The sequence below is a fragment of the Balaenoptera acutorostrata genome, chromosome 12 (genome assembly GCF_949987535.1).
Source record: "Balaenoptera acutorostrata chromosome 12, mBalAcu1.1, whole genome shotgun sequence".
Taxonomy (NCBI): Eukaryota; Metazoa; Chordata; class Mammalia; order Artiodactyla; family Balaenopteridae; genus Balaenoptera; species Balaenoptera acutorostrata.
In genome coordinates this window covers 5366405-5387576 of record NC_080075.1, presented here as the reverse complement: position 1 = coordinate 5387576, position 21172 = coordinate 5366405, and the positions used below count along the sequence as shown (strand labels likewise).

Here is a 21172-nt window from a genome sequence, read left to right as displayed (position 1 = left end):
GCTAATAAAAGGGACAACCTGGAAGAAATGGACAAATTCTTAGAAAAGTACAACCTTCCAAGACTGAACCAGGAAGAAATAGAAAAAATGAACAGACCAATCACAAGCACTGAAATTGAAACTGTGATTAAAAATCTTCCAACAAACAAAAGCCCAGGACCAGATGGCTTCACAGGTGAATTCTATCAAACATTTAGAGAAGAGCTAACACACATCCTTCTCAAACTCTTCCAAAAAATTGCAGAGGAAGGAACACTCCCAAACTCATTCTACGAGGCCACCATCACCCTGATACCAAAACCAGACAAAGATGTCACAAAAAAGAAAACTACAGGCCAATATCACTTATGAACATAGATGCAAAAATCCTCAATAAAATACAAGCAAACAGAATCCAACAGCACATTAAAAGTATCATACACCATGGCCAAGTGTGGTTTATCCCAGGAATGCAAGGATTTGCAAAATATGCAAATCAATCAATGTGATACACCATATTAACAAATTGAAGGATAAAAACCATGTGATAATCTCAATAGGTGCAGAAAAAGCTTTTGACAAAATTCAACACCCATTTATGATAAAAACTCTCCAGAAAGTGGACATAGAGGGAACCTACCTCAACATAATGAAGGCCATATATGACAAACCCACAGCCAACATTGTTCTCAATGGTGAAAAACTGAAACCATTTCCTCTAAGATCAGGAACAAGACAAGGTTGCCCACTCTCACCACTATTATTCAACATAGTTTTGGAAGTTTTAGCCACGGCAATCAGAGAAGAAAAAGAAATAAAAGGAATCCAAATCAAAAAAGAAGAAGTAAAACTGTCACTGTTTGCAGATGACATGATACTATACATAGAGAATCCTAAAGATGCTACCAGAAAACTACTAGAGCTAATCAATGAGTTTGATAAAGTTGCAGGATACAAAATTAATGCGCAGAAATCTCTTGCATTCCTATACACTAAAAATGAAAAACCTTAAAGAGAAATTAAGGAAACACTCCCATTCACCACTGCAACAAAAAGAATAAAATACCTAGGAATAAACCTACCTAAGGAGACAAAAGATCTGTATGCAGAAAACTACAACATTGATGAAAGAAATTAAAGATGATACAAACAGATGGAGAGATATACCGTGTTCTTGGATTGGAAGAATTAATATTGTGAAAATGACTCTATTACCCAAAGCAATCTACAGATTTAGTATAATCCCTATCAAACTACCAATGGCATTTTTCACAGAACTAGAAAAAAAAAAAATTTCACAGTTTGTATGGAAACAAAAATGACCCCGAATAGCCAAAGCAATCTTGAGAAAGAAACACAGAGCCAGAGGAATCAGGCTCCCTGACTTCAGACTATACTACAAAGTTACAGTAATCAAGACAGTACGGTACTGGCACAAAAACAGAAATATAGATCAATGGTACAAGATAGAATGCCCAGAGGTAAACCCACACACATATGGTTACCTTATCTTTGTCAAAGGAGGGAAGAATATACAATGGAGAAAAGACAGCCTCTTCAATAAGTGGTGCTGGGAAAACTGGACGGCTACATGTAAAAGAATGAAATTAGAATACTTCCTAACACCATACACAAAAATAAACTCAAAATGGATTAAAGACTTAAATGTGAGGCCAGACACTATCAAACTCATAGAGGAAAACATAGGCAGAACATTCTATGATATAAATCACGGCAAGATCCTTTTTGACCCTCCTCCTAGAGTAATGGAAATAAAAAAAAAAAAAAAAATAAATGGGACCTAATGAAACTTAAAAGTTTTGCACAGAAAAGGGAACCATAAACAAGATGAAATGACAACCCTCAAAATGGGAGAAAATATTTGCAAACAAAGCAATTGACAAAGGATTAATCTCCAATATATACAAGCAGCTCATGCAGCTCAATATCAAAAAATCAAACAACCCAATACAAAAATGGGCGGAAGACCTAAACAGACATTTCTCCAAAGAAGATATGCAGATTGTCAACAATCGCATGAAAGGATGCTCAACATCACTAATCATTAGAGAAAGGCAAATCAAAACCACAATGAGGTATCACCTCACACCGGTCAGAATGGCCATCATCAAAAATTCTACAAACAATAAATGCTGGAGAGGGTGTGTAGAAAAGGGAAACCTCCTGCACTGTTGGTGGGAATGTAAATTGATACAGCCACTATGGTAACAGTATGGCGGTTCCTTAAAAACTAAAAATAGAACTACCATATGACCCAGCAATCCCACTACTGGGCATATACCCTGAGAAAACTATAATTCAAAAAGATACATGCACCAAATGTTCACTGCATTTACAATAGCCAGGACATGGAAGCAACCTAAGTGTCCATCCACAGATGAATGGATAAAGAAGATGCAGCACATATATACAATGGAATATTACTCAGCCATAAAAAGAAATGAAATTGAGTTATTTGTAGTGAGGTAGATGGACCTAGAGTCTGTCATACAGAGTGAAGTAAGTCAGATAAAGAAAAATAAATACGGTATGCTAACACATATATACGGAATCTAAAACAAAAACGGTTCTGATGAACCTAGGGGCAGGACACTAATAAAGATGCCGACGTAGAGAATGGACTTGAGGACACAGGGAGGGGGAAGGGTAAGCTGGAATGAAGTGAGAGTGGCATAGACATATATACACTACAAAATGTAAACTAGATAGCTAGTGGGAAGCAGCCGCATAGCACAGGGAGATCAGCTTGGTGCTTTGTGACCACCTAGAGGGGTGGGATAGGGAGGGTGGGAGGGAGACGTAAGAGGGAGGGGATATGGGGTTATATGTATGCATGTAGCTGATTCACTTTGTTATGCAGCAGAAACTAACAGAACAGTGTAAAGCAATTATACTCCAATAAAGATTAAAAAAAAAAACAAGAACTAGTATGGTCCATTGTCTGTATGGACTATGGTGACACACAACAGCATGGGTGAACATCACCAACTAAACATGGATCATTGGAAGCCAGGGTTCAGGGGTGAGTAGGAAGTGATAAAATATAAAATAAGGAAAGCAAGTGGGCGGCTTTTGGGGTTTTGGCAATATACTGTTTTCTTGATGAGGTGAAGGTGATATGGATATTTGATTTTTAATAATTCAGTAACTTTACATTTATACTCTATACTTTTTACCATAACTGTGTTATATTTTACAAATAAGAAAAAAAACTTAATACCACCTAGAATAAAGAAACTTAAAGTAGACTGTTTAGAAGTACAGTAATTTTTTTACATGTAGTAAATAGATCGAATTTATTAGGCTTTGGGGGCAAAATAAAATGAAATGTGTATTTATTTAATATAATTTTTGAATGCGTGTGGAGGCAGGATAAAGGAAAGAGGGAAAGGGTAGGGGTCACAAATGGTGAAGTAGAAATATCACTGGATTTGGAATTAGGAAACCAGAGTCACATCTCGTTCCTTCCTCTAATGTGTGACCTTGGGCAAAGCACTTGATCTGTCTGAACTTCAGTGTTCTTATCTCTAAGATGGGGATAATAGCTCTGCCCCTTTTCTGCCTTGTAGGAGTGTCTGAACGATAAGAAGACTGAAGGAGAAAACGTGTGTGAAATACTTTGTAAACTTTGCTAAGTTTACTGAGAGTAGAAGCAGTATGTGTGCCCCTGATATTGTGGGAAAATTGGTCTGAAGCTGGTGACGTTTGACAGCTTATTCTCTGTACAATAGGCGTCCTGGAAGGTCATGTGTCCTCGTCCTTTCCTTCCAGGGAGAGAATAATGTACAGTAGATGAACATTGACCTCAGGGGGACATTTTTGGTAATTGAAATATATTCAAGGCTCAGAAGCAAGGTGCCTTTGTTAAGCAGGTCACTTTGGTAGTGTTTTCATTGTGTGTTTATGAATTTGATTGTACAGGCTCCACCCTCATCGTGGACTGCAATATAACAGACACACGTGGTAACACAAACCCGCGCTACTGGAGGGTCAATAACACATTGGTCAATGTTTACTACAAGGAATCCAAACGAATTCAAGAAGGAAGCGAGTAGGTGTTTTGCTTTTCTGGCTTCCCTAAAACCTAGCACGAATTTCTCCATCTAAATGATTTTGGTGCTGGTACTGCTTTATGTTAGGTGGCTCTCACTGTCTCTCCCCTCACTCCTCTTGGTTGTAGTTTTCAAGCCCTTTTCAGTACTGTGGGGCCAAGCATCTGGTTCAGAGAAGATGCTCATGTTATTACTCCTGCTTGGATCATAGAGAGAGGAGACAAAACAACAAAGTATGGCTCCAAGCAGCAAGATCAGTTTCTCTCAGCTACTCCTTACAACCAGTCTCATTCCTATTTAGGAAGGCCATGGGCCTTCAAGGCTTAAATAGCAAAATGGCCACAACACAGGGATTCTTGGGAGAGACGATGCATGATCATTAGCTACTGGAGTGGTGTAAACCCAATTTATGGTGGTTTAAGTTGAGTGGTATGAAACAAGACTAATGAAGTCAAAAGGCAGAAGAACTTGTGTTGGGCTTTGCAGTGTAGGTCGGTTAGGATGAGTGGAGAGGGATGGGGGAGGCCCCTTTGGGCTGAGGATGGTGTCTCTAATTAAAAGGACTACACTTCTGCATCACTGTCTAGAAGAAAATGCAAATTTGGTGCTACACAATCCATCACCTCATTGAGCCAGCAGGGTATTCTTAGGGTGAAATGATGGCCCCAAGTGTTCTCCAGGAAAGAACTTTATTCTCCAGACAAAAGGTTATAAAATATGTTGGTTAAATACAACTCAGGTACATATTAATGACTGGCTCTTCTTTCATAGAAACTACACTGTTTTTCAAGGACATCTTTTTTACACAATGAACATAACCTTCTTAGAAGTGAAAATGGAAGATTACGGCCACCCTTTCACATGCCATGCTGGAGTGTCTGCAGCTTACGTTATACTAAAACTCCCAGGTAATACTCTAGTGGGATGCATTCGGCTCAAGAGTGTTCCAGGTGATGGCAAGGAAACACAAATGAAAGAGGAGTGACTTGAAATGTTTGGTGTGAGGCAGCAGAGTGGTATTAAATAGGGAAACTCAATATGAAATCTAGATTAAAGCTGATACCCTGTCTGGTCATGTTCTTGGGGTCAGGCTGTGGCTTCACTACAGTGTCCTTAGAAAGCTCCCTATTAATATGCATTGAGATTTTATGCATCAGGACTCTAGAAAACACAGAAGTATTCCTTTATTAAACCTGCTTGCTCAACTTTTATAATCACGTACTTGTGATTTTCAGCTTTTAGGTTGTTTATTATAAATCATGTGATGTAAAAATAAAGTGCTAATGTATAATTTTATCATGTAACTTTGTAAAATTATCTGTAGAGGCTGAATCCTGATATTGGAGCAGGAAGGCTTCAAATTCCATGTGTGTACACAGATTGTGCACTTAACACTGTACAGAGTGCGCTGATTATCCATTGGAGGTGATGGAACCAGAGAGTAAATAGTGAAGGATGAAATCATAATCTCGAGAAAAACTTTCAATTCTTAAATGTATCAGGGGAAATGTTTGAACTACCTTGTAAGAGGTTTACCAAGCCTGTAGTTTACCAAGACAGCTTTTTTATAATTCTATTAGTATCACCTATTTTTTTTTTTTGGATAGCTACACACAAGAGAGAGGGCTTGAATTTTCCAGTGTCCCTTAAGGATCAGTTAAAGCCATGTTTGCGTGCGTCTAGCTAAAGTCTCACTAGCGTCCATCCCCTCCCTTTGAATGGCAATCAGTAGGTGTGTGTCCACAGAAGCCTGCATTCCTGACTGGGCTTTTTCCCTACCTCACTTCCATGCCCAGAGGCCAAGGTCACACTGTCCCCAGGTGCCTTTCCTGTGAATGAGCACACAGCACCTCCCCCTTCTCACTCTGGACCAGGGGGACCCCTCTTGGGTGCCTCAGGTAGAAGGAGTTTTGGCTCATCTGCCATCACTGTCTATTTTTCCTCTGCTCAATGGCTTTTCTTTGTCATCGAAAGTCATTTGGGATCACTTTCCCCCAATCAGTCATGTGCATCCCATCTCCCTCTACAGCACATTTGGGTGACTCTTGAGATTCTATCCTCAGAGCCACTCTTTCTATACCCTCCTCTCTGATACTATCCCTTATCCTCATGGTTTCAACTGTCATCCCTGTGTGCGTAAAAACAAACTCCACATCTCCAATGACATTTTCCCTTCCCACGTGGCAACTCTGCTTTTCCAACTGCTTACTGGACAGATTTTGAACTTTATATAAAGAGAGTTACATAGTAGGTTTTCTTTGATGTGTTGCTTCTCTTCTTAGGTTTATGGGGTTCACTGAGGCATCGGTGATGTAGCGTGTAGCAGAAGTTCATTCATTTTCAGTGCTGAATCCTGTTCCATTGAATAACCAGGTTACAGTGTATCCATTCTACTGTAACTATGTGGTCATTTGAGTTGTTTCCAGTTTGGGATTGTTAACAAATCATGATGCTATGGAAATTCTTGTGTGTTGGTCCTGGCGCTCATGTAGAAGCATTCCTTTGTGATACATCATTAGGAGTAAAATTGCTGGAGAGAGTGCCTCAGGGTCCACACCAGAGAAAGGAGGGGGACCTGATTGTGGGAAGCCTTGGAAATTGCACAAGACCTGAAGTGGTTATAACTGAAATCTGCCTCAACCTAGACTGAGGGAGACCAGTGTCAATTTCTATGTCAATACTGCCTTATAGGTAGTAACCACGTGGAAGTACTGTGTTCAGAAGGATTCTGAGGCAAAGTCCAGGCTCAGAGCAACCAATGATGTTATCAATTAACACCTGGTGATCATACAGGAGAGGGGACATGTCCTTAATCTCCTTTGTTTTAGGTTAGTTAAGAAACCTACGCTTACTAAATTCATCTTTGTTCCTATCAACACTTATTTCATATCTCACATGCAATGTATATTTGGACGTGTGCACTCTGTTTTGTTTTCCCTAAATTCTTAGGAACAAACCCTCTTAAATCCAAGCCTCTTGTTGGTTTCCTTGGGACCTGAAGTAAGGTTACAACTTCTCCATTGGACTTCCTGATTTTTGTTGAAGACACCTTCAGATGTGAATCATATTTGGATGATCGGAAGCAGGCTCTCTAGAAAGTTGTTTGGGTTGGGTGTGCCCTCCTATGAATTTCCTTTAATCACTTGTTCTCAGCTACCATCTCAGTTTAAGGCTGGTGGTAGCCAGGTGGACCCAAAAGGTAAATACCCCCTTAAATAGGGCCTTCAATAGGTCACCTGATGTCTCAACAGAGAGTTTTCCACTTATTTCAGTTTCAAAGCCAATACTTCCTTTGAACTTATTCATTAACTTCCTGTTTGGAATTTCATTGTCTTTTAGCTCAATTATAGAGCAGAGGATATCGACACTCCTGAATGCAGTGTGTGATCAACCCAAGAATTTCAGGCCAACACTCCTGTTTACTTACCAGAGGCTTTTTGAATCTCATAAATATTGTGGCCATGGTCTTTTTATCATGACCATTTGCAGTGCCAAGATCCCTGATATGTACAGTAAAGGTCCCCACACACAGGTCTTCCCAAGGGGAGAGGTGGCACTGTTGCTCCAAGAGCTGGTAAAAAGCATAGAAGCGGGAGGTGGCAGCAGGGAGGAGGCGATTCCATCCAACAGATAGAAGCTAGAGGTTCAAACTCACGGTCAGGACCAACTGGGCACCAGCGTGCAGAGCAGATCCACTTGGCTATGCTGGGACTTAATCAATGGATTAATTTTGGGGACACAGAATGTGTTTTTAGTTATTCTGCTTTATTATGCCATGTATTTGAAGACATACAAGCACACATAGGGATTTCTTTGCAAAATGTTTGCAACATGGTGTGCCCTAGGGCAGGTTGTGATCGGTTCTTCAGTAAGCTCCCCTCCCCCCTCCCACCCACCCTCCTACCCACACACACTTTCCAGGGGGGACCGGAGGACCGGGGAGGGGGCCAATGAAGGAAGTGGTGGACGTGCGGTGGATTCTAAGAATGGGGAGGATTTCTCTTCCGCTCTCCCACTTCCTCTTTTCTAGTTCTCGCCTTCCTATAGCCTCCTTCTTTGACAGCACCGCTTTGGGCTGTGGTCGGGCAGAAAGCTGTGCTGTTCCTCTTCTCAGATATGTAGGAGCATGTTCTGAGGGGGCTTGGAGTTCCAGAGAAATTGGTTCTTCTCCTTGGTCATCTCTTGCCCACTGCTTTTGCTTTAATTGCTTGGCAATGTGCTCACAAAACAGAGCGGGGTGTAAACACCCTTCCTGAGACCATGTCTTGCAGACAGGTGCCCAGCCTGGCCTCTGCTGGCCCAGAGGGGATGAGGTGGGAGTTTGGCTCTCAGCCAGTCTTATGAAGCCATGGAGATGGCTCCCAGGAGAGGCAGCTGAAGGTTCTTTATTTATGACACGAGTCCTGCTGTTCAAGTTTGAGTAACTGGGCAGGCGGTTATAACAGTAATATAATGACGAACATGCAACAGAACCACCTGGGGAACTTCCCCAGTAAAGGTTCTCAGGCTCCACCTCTGGAGGGTCTAGTGTTGAGTAAGGGGGACCCGACCATGTGTGCTTTGAGAGGGGAGCAATCTTCCTGTGGTCAGAGCCATGCCACACCCACTGTCTGGAGCTAGGGGTCTGCAGACTTTCCCTCTCCAGATTCCCAAGATCACATTTTCTTCCCCAAACTCATGGTCAAGACCAAATTATTCTACTCCCCATACCTATTACTTAACTGTAAAGGAATAATTAAATGCTGCCCTCACTGACATCTACTACCCATTTGGCGTATGTAATGGGACTTGTGTAAGTTAAGTGTATAATTGACTCTTTGTAGTATTATTATTTTATTATTTATTGGTTGTTTGTTTGTTTTTTTTTGCCATCATTTGTAGTTCCAGATTTTCAAGCTTACTTGATAGGAGGGCTTCTTGTCTTGACCAGCGTGGCGGTGTCTGCTGTGTGTATCTACAACGTTTTTAAGATCGACATTGTACTCTGGTATCGAAGTGCCTTCCATTCTGCAGGGCCCATAGAAGGTGAGTAACCATTGAAAAATGCAATGTACTGGAATCTGCTCGTCCGTATAACCGTTGTAAATATACTTGATCATCTTTACTAGCTTGCCTTTCGTGTTGTTGGCAACTTTAGAGGAGAGCGTCTCCCTGGGGCTTCTTGTACTTTAGAGAAAGGATTTGCCCATAGCCACCGGCACTGTACAATCGCATAAGGCTTGCAAGCTAGGAGTGACCTGGCAGATCATCTTCTGGCTCCCAGTGCAACTGTTTTAGGAAGGTTCTCACGTCCACTGGTGTTGGCAAAAGACAAAAACTTCTCTTGGAGCAGCGTGAGCTCTGTTCACGGTACATCTTCAACACAGCACATGTGCATGCAGAATTTATGTCACAGAGAGCTAGGAGTTGCCTGTGTTTGCGGCTCCTTCTGGGCCTGGGCTTGGTGCCCAAAAAGATTTGTCTCCAGCTCTCAAGTTTGGAGAGAGACAGACATAGGTTTGAACTTGAGTTCTCCACTTACTCCCTGTGTGATTTAAGTATTTAATTCTCTTCTCTTTCTCAGGTATAGGTGGAAAGAAGGAAGGGAGGGAGGGAGGGAGGAAGGGAGGGAGGGAAGGAGGAAGGGAGGGAGGGAAGGAGGGAGGGAGGGAAGGAAGGAGGGAGGGAGGGGAGGGGAGGGGAGGGGAGGAGACGATGATCAGAGCCCACCTCACAGAGTCCTGTTGGAATAGCTGAGTTGATGTTCAGGAAAGCATTGAGGGTCCTGGGGTGCAGGGGGCTCCTGTGTCTGAAGGTCCACGCAAGCTGCCCCTGCCGCTCTGCCTGGGGGCTCATTTTGGTGTGGGGAGCTGTGTCCTGACAGCACTAGTCACCGGAGAAGCGCCCATGTGATCCGGAATCTGAGCATCAGGCATTTCCCATCGCTGTGCTTTCAACTCTGTGCTATTTCTTTTGTATCTCACAATATATGTGATCAATCAAGGCCTCGTAGAAAACTAATACATCTGCTTTAACGTCTCCTAACTGGATAGAAAAGTCACACCCAGCTGAGAGAGGTCTGTGCAGCTTTCCTGCACGGAGATACACAATCGTATCCCTTTCAAGTCCGTAGACTTGCAGTGTTGACGGGAACTCAGGGAGGTGGGGTGGGTCCCAGCACGTTTTAGGAATCCCTATTACACAGAAGGGTGGTAGTCACACTAAGTGCCTGCTTTGCATATAAAACACACGTGTTTGTCCACATGTTTGATAAAGTATAAGTGTCCTAACTTGGAGTTTAAGTTAAATTTCAGAATTCAAAATTGGCGGCCCGTGAGCAACCTGGAAAAAAACGGATTCTTTTTTTTTTTTTCTTTTCTTTGCCGGTACAATTCACTTGTGGAAATCGGCGTTGCATGTCCAATGCGGCCTGAAGCTCTTTTAGTGTTGCAGGCGCCGAGCTGGGCCGTGGCCCCTGTAGGGCCTGCTCTGCTAAGCCCACCTCTGCCTGCGCTCTTCCTGCATCTGTCTGAGAAGAGACCTCAGGGCAGCACCGCTGCTTGTCTTTTCTGACACAGAGATGCTTTGTTCGTTGACTGACAGGGGGCTGCGTGGGTTCAGCATTGTCCCCGGTACTCCCTCCCTGACCTACCGGGATCCCGGGAGCGTGAATGCCGAGTGTGTGGTGAAACCGCCACGAGTGAGGTCAAGTGTAGCAGGAAGAGAAAAAAGGAATCGTGCCTCACCCTGAGCAGGGGAAGCTGGACAGTTGATTGACTCAGGGTGCCCCACCCTTTGCTCAGACCGGGCTGCTGCCCAGATTTGGAACCGGCGGGCTGAGGGTTTGGAGATGGGAACCTACAGTCAGCCGGCGGTCTTCTTCCTTTTAAGTCAGAAAAGTGCACGCGCCCTTTGTGATGAAATTTCCTCCAGCTCAGTCTCTGAGAACTGCCCTGTGAGCCCCCTTTGAGTGTGACTTCAGCAGTGAGTTAGTGATGAGACCCCGAGACGAGTCCCGGATGCTGTTTCCAGCTTTGTGTCCCTTGAGGATATTTTCTGGTTAGTTGGGAACATGTGGAGTAATGGATGACAAATACAAGTGAGGCAGAGAGAGAACATGTGTCCTTCTCGTGATGAGTTGTTTATTCCAACCAGATTAGTCAAGCTGCAGCTGTGATTTTTTTTTTTAACGCATTGTTTACTTTGTTTATTTATTTATTTTTTTATTTTTGGCTGTGTTGGGTCTTCGTCTCTGTGCGAGGGCTTTCTCTAGTTGCGGCAAGCGGGGGCCACTCTTCATCGCGGTGCGCGGGCCTCTCACTATCGCGGCCTCTCTTGTTGCGGAGCACAGGCTCCAGACGCGCAGGCTCAGTAATTGTGGCTCACGGGCCCAGTTGCTCCGCGGCATGTGGGATCTTCCCAGACCAGGGCTCGAACCCGTGTGCCCTGCATTGGCAGGCAGACTCTCAACCACTGCGCCACCAGGGAAGCCCTGCAGCTGTGATTAATAGTGAGGTGTGTATAACTCACAGTTTTATTAAGAGTCATGGACAGGCCTGGCTAAGTCCACGAGCTCTGTGTATTGTCTGTTAAATCACAGGAGGGAGTTTAAAAATTCTCATCCCAAGTGTGCATGTGTGTACACAAATATAAGGATTAGTTTACAAATCTACGCGAGAGATATATCTATGCCTCACCTTATTCCAAATAGGTTTGTGGGAAATGTACCTGTAGAACACACGATTAAAAACAAAAACAAGGGCTTCCCTGGTGGCGCAGTGGTTAGGAATCCTCCTGCCAATGCAGGGGACACGGGTTCAAGCCCTGGTCCAGGAAGATCCCACATGCCGCAGAGCAACTGAGCCCATGAGCCACAACCACTGAGCCTGCACTCTGGAGCCCACGAGCCACAACTACTGAAGCCCTCGTGCCACAACTACTGAAGCCCATGTGCCTAGAGCCCGTGCTCCGCAACAAGAGAAGCCACCGCGATGAGAAGCCCACACACCGCAACGAAGAGTAGCCCCCGCTCACCGCAACTAGAGAAGGCCTGCTCGCAGCAACGAAGACCCAACACAGCCAAAAATAAAATAAATTAAAAACAAAAGCAAAACAGGTACAGTGAACAAAAGGTAGAATGATAACATAAGCAGGGCAGGGGACAGTTAATGACCCACCTTGGATGGTTTTTAAAGATGCTCTTGCTTTAAAAGTGAAGGCAAAGCCATGACAAGGTTCATTGCACTGTTGACACAAACTTTTCATTCGCACATGAGGGCACATGGCTTTTTCTGGGCCAATCCCCCAGGAAAATTGTTTTGTAGGGAGATCTTGTCTTTAAAGCATGTGATGTAATGAACTTTGCTTGCAAGAAAATTCCCATGGTAAATGTAAAAGCATGTTTAATGTGCCTTTTCTCCCAGTGTCTTCATGCTAGGGCAAAAACGCCAAAAACTCATGCAATTCAGTTAGCGCACTTACCTGAAGGTCAAATTGATTCCATCTGATTTTTCCACGGGACCAGTTTGATCAGGTTTAAAGTTTAGCAACATCGTATTGAGAGAAGTAGGGAATCAAATAATCTTTAGGCAGCTTTCGTAAACATTAAGTTGTGCAAATAAATGACTGTATTTTTGCCAACAGCCAATGAGGGTGTACGCAGATGCTTTAACATCAAAAGTAGGGATGAATCTCCTTAGAAAATGAAAGGAACTTCACCAGAACCTGGATGCACTGTTTCCCCACCATTACACGGAGAGAGCAGGGCCCACTTTCCTTAGGAAACTCACTAGTAGGTCTGTGTCTCTGTAATTTTCTTGATGATGTAGACAGTTGCGGGGGGTGGTCCACCTCATGGTTATTTGTTGCTATTCATTGTTATTTCCCCAATTCCGGCCCAGTTACCGTGGCTGGGAATCAAATTACCTCAAAACTTTACGGCATAAAACCACCACTTATTTTGCTTCTGGATTCTGTGGGTCAGGAGTGTGGACGGGCAAAGCGGGGGTGGCCTGTCTCAGCCCCATGATGCCTGGGGCTTCAGCTAGAGGATGAGCAGCTGATTTGGGCTGTTGACTGGTGGTCTGGGCTCCTCTCCCAATAACCTCTCTGTGGGGGCTACGACACTGGGCTTCCTCACAGCATGCGATGGCTTCCAAGGGCTAGTGTCTCAAGAACGGCAGAGCTAGGTAAAAGCCCTTTTTTTTTAAAATGACTCAGACCCTGAATTTCTAGGATCAATTCTACCTTGTTCATTTGTCAAGGCAGCTGCAGAGTCTTACCCAAATCTAAGGAAGGCGAAATAGATTCTGCCTCTTTGTGGGGTGTGGCAAAGTGCAGAAAGAACATGTGAGACTGGAAATACTGCTGGGGCTATTTTTGGAAAATACCATCTGACACAGTTGCACAGGATGAATCAGGGATGAGCTTTGTGAAGCTTCCTTCTCCTAATTTAATCAATCAAGCCTATGTAATGAAGCCTCCATAAAACCTGGAAGGACAGGGTTTGGAGAACTTCTGGGCCGCTGAGCAGGTAGAGTTCGGGGAGAGTGGTACCCCCTAGAGAGGGTATGGATGCCCTGCACCCCCTCTCCATCCTTTGCCCTGTGCATCTCCTCATCTGGCTGTTGATTCATATCCTATAAAATCCTTATATTATAAGTCAGTGGTCTAGTAAGTAACATGTTTCTCTGAGTCTGTTCTAGCAAATTAATCGAACCCAAGGAAGGGGTCGTGGGAATCTGGTTTACAGCCAATTGGTCCGGAGTACAGGTAACACCCTGGACTTGCTACTGGTATCCTGAATTAGTGTTACCAAACTCAGGTTCGGCTGTTCATCACTCGAAAGCCAATACTCGAGAGACAAGGGTTGGTTGGAAAAGGAAATGTTGCTTTAGTCAGGAGGCCGGCAACCAGGGGAGAAGGTGGACCCGTGTCCCAGAACCAACTCCAAAGAGTCTGCATGGCCATGAAAGTGTTAAAGGGAAAAGGGGAAATAATCTCAGCTAATCACTGAGAAAGGGGGTCAGATTCTTCACCATCTCCCACTGTGTGCAGGCTTGTTGACGCCACATGATCTTTCTTTAGATGCTATCTTGTTCACACAGTCTGCTTGTGAGATTACTGAAGGGGAAGCTGGGGGAAAAGATGTAGTCATCTGTTAATTATTTATTCTTCATTTCTACTAAGAGAAGAATCAACAGGTTAGGCGAGGCACTGTGTGATCAAAAGATCTGAAAGGTGTGCTTTGGCCAGAGGTTAGTGAAGCGTGGAGGCACATGGTGTAAAAGTTAAGCTAAAATATAGCTTTGCTAGAGTGACAGGACAAAAGGGCCTCCTGCAAAGAGCTGCTTCCTGCAAGGAGCTGCTTACATTGGGATGGTGGGGGGGAGTCATTGGAACCTCCAGTTTGTAACGCCTTGGTCAGAAGCACAGGTAACAACTGGGCGTCTGAAGTGGAATGTGACCTTGTGGGACTGAGCCCTTTCCCTGTGCAATCTGATTCTATCTCTGGGTAGAAATTGTCAGAATGGAGTTGAATTCTTAGACAGCCTGCTGGCATCGAAGAATTGCTTGTTGGTGTGGGGAAACCTCCACACACACATATTGCAATTGGGTCTGGGAACCCTCTTCAGGGACCCAATCATAAAGGGGACTTCACACTTCCGTGAGTTTTACTTCCAGGAGCCTGACCAAGCTGTGCTGGTAAATATCAGAGAAAAATTCCTTTATGTGCTTCCAGCGGGGAGAGGGGAAAAAGAACCATTTTGAAAGACACCAGAGCATTCTGTTCTTAACAAGGACTGCCCTCAGGATACACTAGTTAATGAGAGCCTAACCTGCTGGGGTTTTATCAGGGCCTGACTGGCCTGGGCAAAGGGATATAACAAACTCCAGCCCTCTCTAGCCATCCTGCCCAACCTAAGGGGGGAGAAAACACTGAGAAATGTTTGTGAATTTCATAGTCCAGAGGCATAGGCTCACTGAAAGACTGAGATCTAACCATAGGACTAGAGAATACTTCCCCTCTTCCCACTCCTCACCACGTGTTGCTAAAGACCTATTTACAGCAATTCCTTTTACCTGGTAGATCACATCCAGCTATCAAGAAAAACTATAAGGCCTATTAGAGGACAAAAAAAACCCCACAATTTGAAGAGACAGAGCAAGCATTAGAACTAGATATGGTGGGGATGTTGGAATTATCAGACTGTGAATTTAAAACAACTATGATTACTATGCTTAGGACTCTAAAGGATAAAGTAGACAGCATGCAAGAACAGATGGGCAATGTAAACAGATGGGAATACTAAGAAATAACCAAAAAGAAATGCTGGCAGAAAACAAACAAAAATGAAGAATGCTTCTGATGGGCTTATTACTAGACTAGACACTGCTAAGAAAAGAATCTCTGGGCTTGAGGATACCTCAGTAGAAACCCCCAAGACTGAAAAGCAAAGAGAACAAAGACCAGGAAAAAATAAAACAAAACAAAACAAAGTATCCAATGACTGTGAGACAACTACAAAGAGTGTAACATACATGTAATGGGAATACCAGTAGGAGAAGAAAGAGAGGAACAGAAATATTTCAAACACTAATTGCTGAGAATTTCTCCAAATTAATGTCAGATGCCAAACCACAGATCCAGGAAGCTCAGAGCACTCCAATTAGGAAAATACCAAAGACAAACAAACAAAACTACACCTAGGCATATCATTTTCAAACTACAGAATAAAAGATAGGGAAAAAATTCTGAAAGAAGCCAGGGGAAAAAGACACCTTACCTCTAGAGAAACAAAGATGAATTACATTCAACTTATCCTCAAAAAACCATGCATGAAAGAAGAGATTGGAGTGAAAATTTAAAGTGTTGAAAGAATGAGATGCAGTGCTTGGCAATGAGTCAGCCAACTGGGCACCCTGAAGTCATTGAACCCAAGAGAAAAGACATCATGACAGCAACTCAGATTTTCACTTTGTTCACATAAGATAATTTGGTAGGCATAATTTCACGAGCTTGTCCCATTTCCTTTTCAGATGGGAAGCTGTATGATGCATACGTCTTGTGCCCCAAGCCTCAAAGAGAAAGCCAGAGCCATGATGTGGACACTCTGGTGTTGAAGATTCTCCCCAAGGTGCTGGAGAGGCAGTGTGGATACAAGTTATTTATATTTGGCAGGGATGACTTTCCTGGACAAGGTATGTTTTAAATGAGGTATAGAAATAAGAAATGAATAAAATGGAAAAGAACCAAAATTCCCTGATGGTCCAGTGGTTAGGACTCCGTGCTTCCACTGCAGAGGCCACAGGTTCGATCCCTGGTCAGGGAACTAAGATCCCGCATGCTGCAATGCAGCCAAAAAAAAAAAAAAAAAAAAAAAAATGGAAAGGAACCTCTCTCTTCTTTGACTTTACAAACAGAAGGAGCTATGCTTGCCTTTCCCACAGAACCACAGGGAGCCTTTCACTCCCCTGCCCACAGCCCCTGAGCTGAGGAGGTAGGACCAGGCTCTCTTCTCTCATTAGGCTCATCCCTACAACAGGATAACTGGGATTCCTGGTTGAAATCATGTGACTTTCACTTTGGGTAAGGATCTGGTTGACTCATTTGTATGAACCACTGGATGATGACATACACAGCCTTGGCCAAGAGACTAAAAAGGGACAACTGGTCATTTGCTGTCACATCCTTGAGTCTAACCGCTGAGTATTTTCTGTCAATTTGAATTTGTAAAAGAGCTCATGTTTAAGGCTGGTTTTATAAACTTCAACTCTCTCCAACCCTGCCCTACCTAAATAAAATAGAAGTTATTTATTTCCCCCTTTTAATAGGAGAGTAGCTTTGGGAAATGCAGTTAACATCACTGAACCTCAGTTGTCTCATCTGTCAAATGGGGTTGAGAATGCTTCCCTGACTCAGTTGAGAGAAAAGATAAAGGTAAAGGTAAAACCTGAGTAGGGACCAGTATGGAGCTTAGCACGTATTAGATACTCAATAGATGAAAACATCCGTCTTATCCTATACCTTCTCTTTCTTAGAAGGCGATACAGTCAACAGCTGATATTTGAAATATCACCAGGAAACCAAGATTACTACCTAGTGGCCTGTTCTGGGTCATTTTAAAAGGTTTCTAAGAACTTTGGATTTGTAGGCTGCTCCTATCCATAGCTTATCACATCTTTTCAAGTTATGAAATCATCCTCCATGAGGAAATGAAAATGTGATCCAGTGCTTGTTATAAACCTGCAGAAGAGCTCTCATTTCATAAGCATATCAATCTTTATTCATTCATTCACTTCTTCAACAAATATTTATTGAGCACCTGCTATGTGCCAGGTAATGTTGTAGGCACTAGAAATATTAAAATAAACCAAAGAGAAGAAGGAAGTGCTCTTGGGGAGGTTACAGTCTATTCTTATATCCTAAGAATAAGGAGGATATAAAACTTGGCCTTTGTTTTGAAAAAAGACCAAGTTTTATCCATCGTTGGATATTTCAAGAACTTTCCCCTCCCCTTCCCAAGAAATCATTAGGATATGTTATTTGGTTTCAAGTTAGTCTTATAAGTCCTGGTCATTTAAATAGCTATGAAACACAAGAGGAAAACACAAATGAAGATTAGTACAACATTTGAGCTAACTACATGTGTCCTATCCTTTAAAAGTCTGTTATTTTTAAAAAAGTATTTATCCTCTACTATATACCAGACCTTCAGCTAAGTTTGGAGATACTAAGTTAGACCTGATAAGATCCTTGTTCTGAGTAGTGCATGGTCTGTGGCTCTTTTAGTCGTGAGATGTTCTGCATCTTCTTTCTTTATTTCCAGCTGTGGTCAATGTCATCGATGAAAATATTAAGCTGTGCAGAAGACTGATCATCTTCATAGTTCCCGAAGCGCTAAGCCTTGACCTATTAAGGAACATGTCAGAAGAACAAATCGCAGTCTACAATGTTCTCATCCAGGACGGGATAAAGGTCATTCTGATTGAACTGGAGAAGGTCAAGGACTATACAACCTTGCCCGAGTCCATTCAGTACATCAGACAGAAGCATGGGGCCGTGCAGTGGAGTGGGGACTTCACAGAGCAGTCACAGTGTGCAAAGACCAAGTTCTGGAAAAAAGTGAGGTATCACATGCCACCCAAAAGGTGGCCACCTTCTCCCCCTGTCCAGCTGCTAAAGCACACACGCTTCGACCTCATGGACAGCAAGTGGGAGGCCAACGTGGGGTTCATCACCCCGTGATGGAGATGTTGGTTGTCATGTGGTGGCTCACATTTAAATAAGGATGCATTGCCTTTGGGCCATTCGCTTGAAGCTTACGGTTGTGTACTTGTGGAAAGGACTGTGTTTATTTGCTCCTTTTGCTCAGAGCTACTTCGTTAGGGAAAGATATTACCTCTCCCGAAGCCCTCATTAACTGACTGGCTCATGAACACTGATGAACGTGGAGCATTAGCGTTTGATTCCCTGGGGATGGGACATGGAGGGTTGTAGAGTGGCAGTTCAGATGTCAGGTGGTTTGGCATGTGGCGTGGCCCCAGTGGGGCTGGGTAACCAGGATGCAGGAGGGCAGTGTGGGCTTGGGTAGGGCTGGCAAAGGTAGTGGCCCTCACTCTTCATGCCTGACCGGTGTGCAAGGCCCTTGTCCTCAGGGAATATTTGCTGTGTCTCTGAGCCCCTCTCCTCAAATGCAGATAAATACCTGTGACCCCGCAGTCTGAGCGCCTTGACACTGGAAGCAACTTGGAGGTCACCTAGACCTGTGGGGACCAACTCTGGTGCCACCGAGATTGCCCGTTAATCACCTGCTGGTGGGCCCCATGCTTTGAAAGACTTTACCTGTCAAACCAAAATAAGTAAGAACTCACTTATTTTTTTTCCAGCTGGCCTACGTCAGCCGGAATTCTGAGCCACGTATGATAGATGCAGTTACCACACCAAGAGGATGTACTTCTACTCCAAGTAAACAAAGCCATCTTTCAGTTAGCCGGCATCACTCTCATCACAGGTCATCACAGTTTATGATTTAACAAGTCACAGAGATTTCTGACACTAAAATTTAGCTGTAAACTCTTATCATTACTTTCAAAGACCCAAACTGTTGGAGCTTAGATATAGCCCAACTCTCTTATTCTGTGGTTGACAACAGCAGCATTCAAAGGTGGTGCTATGGTGAGAATGTTCCCGTCCCCAGAATTCATATGTTGGAATCCTGACACCCAATGTCATGCTTTAGGAGGTGGGGCCTTAGGAGGTGATTAGGTCTTGAGGGAGGAGCCCTCATGGATGGGATTGGTGTTCTTTTTGTTTTTTTTAACATCTTTATTGGAGTATAATTGCTTTACAATGGTGTGTTAGTTTCTGCTGTATAACAAAGTGAATCAGCTATACATATACATACATCCCCATATCCCCTCCCTCTTGCTCCTCCCTCCCTCCCACCCTCCCTATCCCACCCCTCTAGGTGGTCGCAAAGCACCGAGCTGATCTCCCTGTGCTATGCGGCTGCTTCCCACTAGCTATCTATTTTACATTTGGTAGTGTATATATGTCCATGCCACTCTCTCACTTCGTCCCAGCTTCCCCTTCCCCCTCCCCGTGTCCTCAAGTCCATCTTCTACTTCTGTGTCTTTATTCCTCTCCTGCCCCTAGGTTCTTCAGAACCTTTTTTTTTTTTCTTTAGATTCCATGTATATGTGTTAGCATACGGTATTCGTTTTTTGGTGTTCTTGTAAAAGAGATCCCAGATGCTTCCTTGCCTCTTCCACCACATGAGGGTGTAATGAGAAGTCTGCAATCTGGAAGAGGGACCTCACCTCTTCCAGAGCCTGGTCTCAGACTCTCAGCCTCTAGAAGGCTGAGAAATAAATTTCTGTTGTTTATAGGTCACCCAGTCTATGGTATTTTGTTATAGCAGCCGAGCAGATGAGGGCATGGTCCTAATGAAGAGTCATAGAGACTGGAGGGGGTCAGTCTATGGACCACACAGGAGATGTGTCAGGGCTGGGGGAGAGCAGCAGGGGTTAGCAGGGACAGCAGAGGCCCCATGTGTTGGGGGAGCAGGGTCAGGTGGGCCTGTGCCCTTCGTCACAAGCCGTGGATGGCATGGAGTGCCTGGCGTGATCTTAGGTGACAAGGAGCCCACGCTCGTCTCTCAGCATTTATATTCCTAGATGACCCAACTTTACACATTTGTTATCATCATACTCAGGTCCGGAATGAACATCAACCCACTCTTTATTTTATTTACTATTGGCTCTTTAAAATTTTTTAAGTTATGGGAAATATATATAACACGCAGACTTTACCATCTTAACCATTTTTAGGTGTGCAGTAGAGTGGCATTAGGTACATTCACACTGTTTTACAACCATCAGCATGATCTGGCTCCACAACTTTTTCATCTTCCACAATTGCAACTCTGTCCCCATTAAGCATTGACTCCCCATTCCCCCTTCCCCCCCAGGGCCCCTGCTCTCGGCTCCTGGCAACTTCCTGTGTCTATGATTTGGACTGTTCTAGGTACCTCACGGAAGTGGAATCATAGGGTATTTGTCCTTTTGTGACTGGCTTATTTTCCTTAGCATTCTGCCCTCAGAGTTCCATAATATTTGCTTTGTGTTCATTACTCTCACCTAGTCCCTCCCTCCTTTTTTTCCTTCCCTACTTGAAGGGCACAGTGAGGGGAGGGCAGATTCTCTGTTTTATTACAGGGAGAGGGACGACCACCCGAAGTCATAAGCTCATTAGGGCCCTTCTAATCAGATGTTTGTAAATTTTTTGCATCTTGCTTTATCTTGCCAACCTGGGAATCATAGCTCTTTATGGAGGATTTTCCAGTTTAGGTAAAATAAGCTGTTTCTCATGGTGCACCCAAGAGCACAATGATGACCGCCACATGTGCCCCTCATCCTGTTCCCCTCACCTTCCATCAGTCTTCTCCTCTCTGGTTTGTCCCTCGTTGTCTGCAATGCTGGAGAATTCTCCTCACCTGTAGGACGGCTGACACTTTGTCCTTTGATTGGTCTTATGTGGAGCCCATATGACAGCGCCTATTTCACTATGGAGGAAGCCGAGGTCCAGAAAAGTGAGGCTGATAAACCAGAGACACAGTCATTTGTCGGGCAGGCACTGT

At 43.8% G+C, this 21172-nt stretch overlaps 1 protein-coding gene across 2 annotated transcripts in view; it reads left to right on the top strand.

The window, feature by feature from the left end:
* The window catches only part of IL1RL2 (interleukin 1 receptor like 2), a 52904-nt gene extending 32983 nt beyond the window's left edge, over positions 1-19921 (top strand). For both annotated transcript variants that reach the window (XM_057558716.1, XM_007172125.2), the window contains 5 exons: positions 3922-4051; positions 4824-4960; positions 8934-9077; positions 16071-16232; positions 17861-19921. In XM_057558716.1, coding sequence (XP_057414699.1) covers positions 3922-4051; positions 4824-4960; positions 8934-9077; positions 16071-16232; positions 17861-18279 — 992 coding nt within the window. In that variant the 3' untranslated portion in view covers positions 18280-19921. The remainder of the gene's footprint in view (positions 1-3921; positions 4052-4823; positions 4961-8933; positions 9078-16070; positions 16233-17860) is intronic.
* The last annotated feature ends 1251 nt before the right edge of the window (positions 19922-21172 follow it).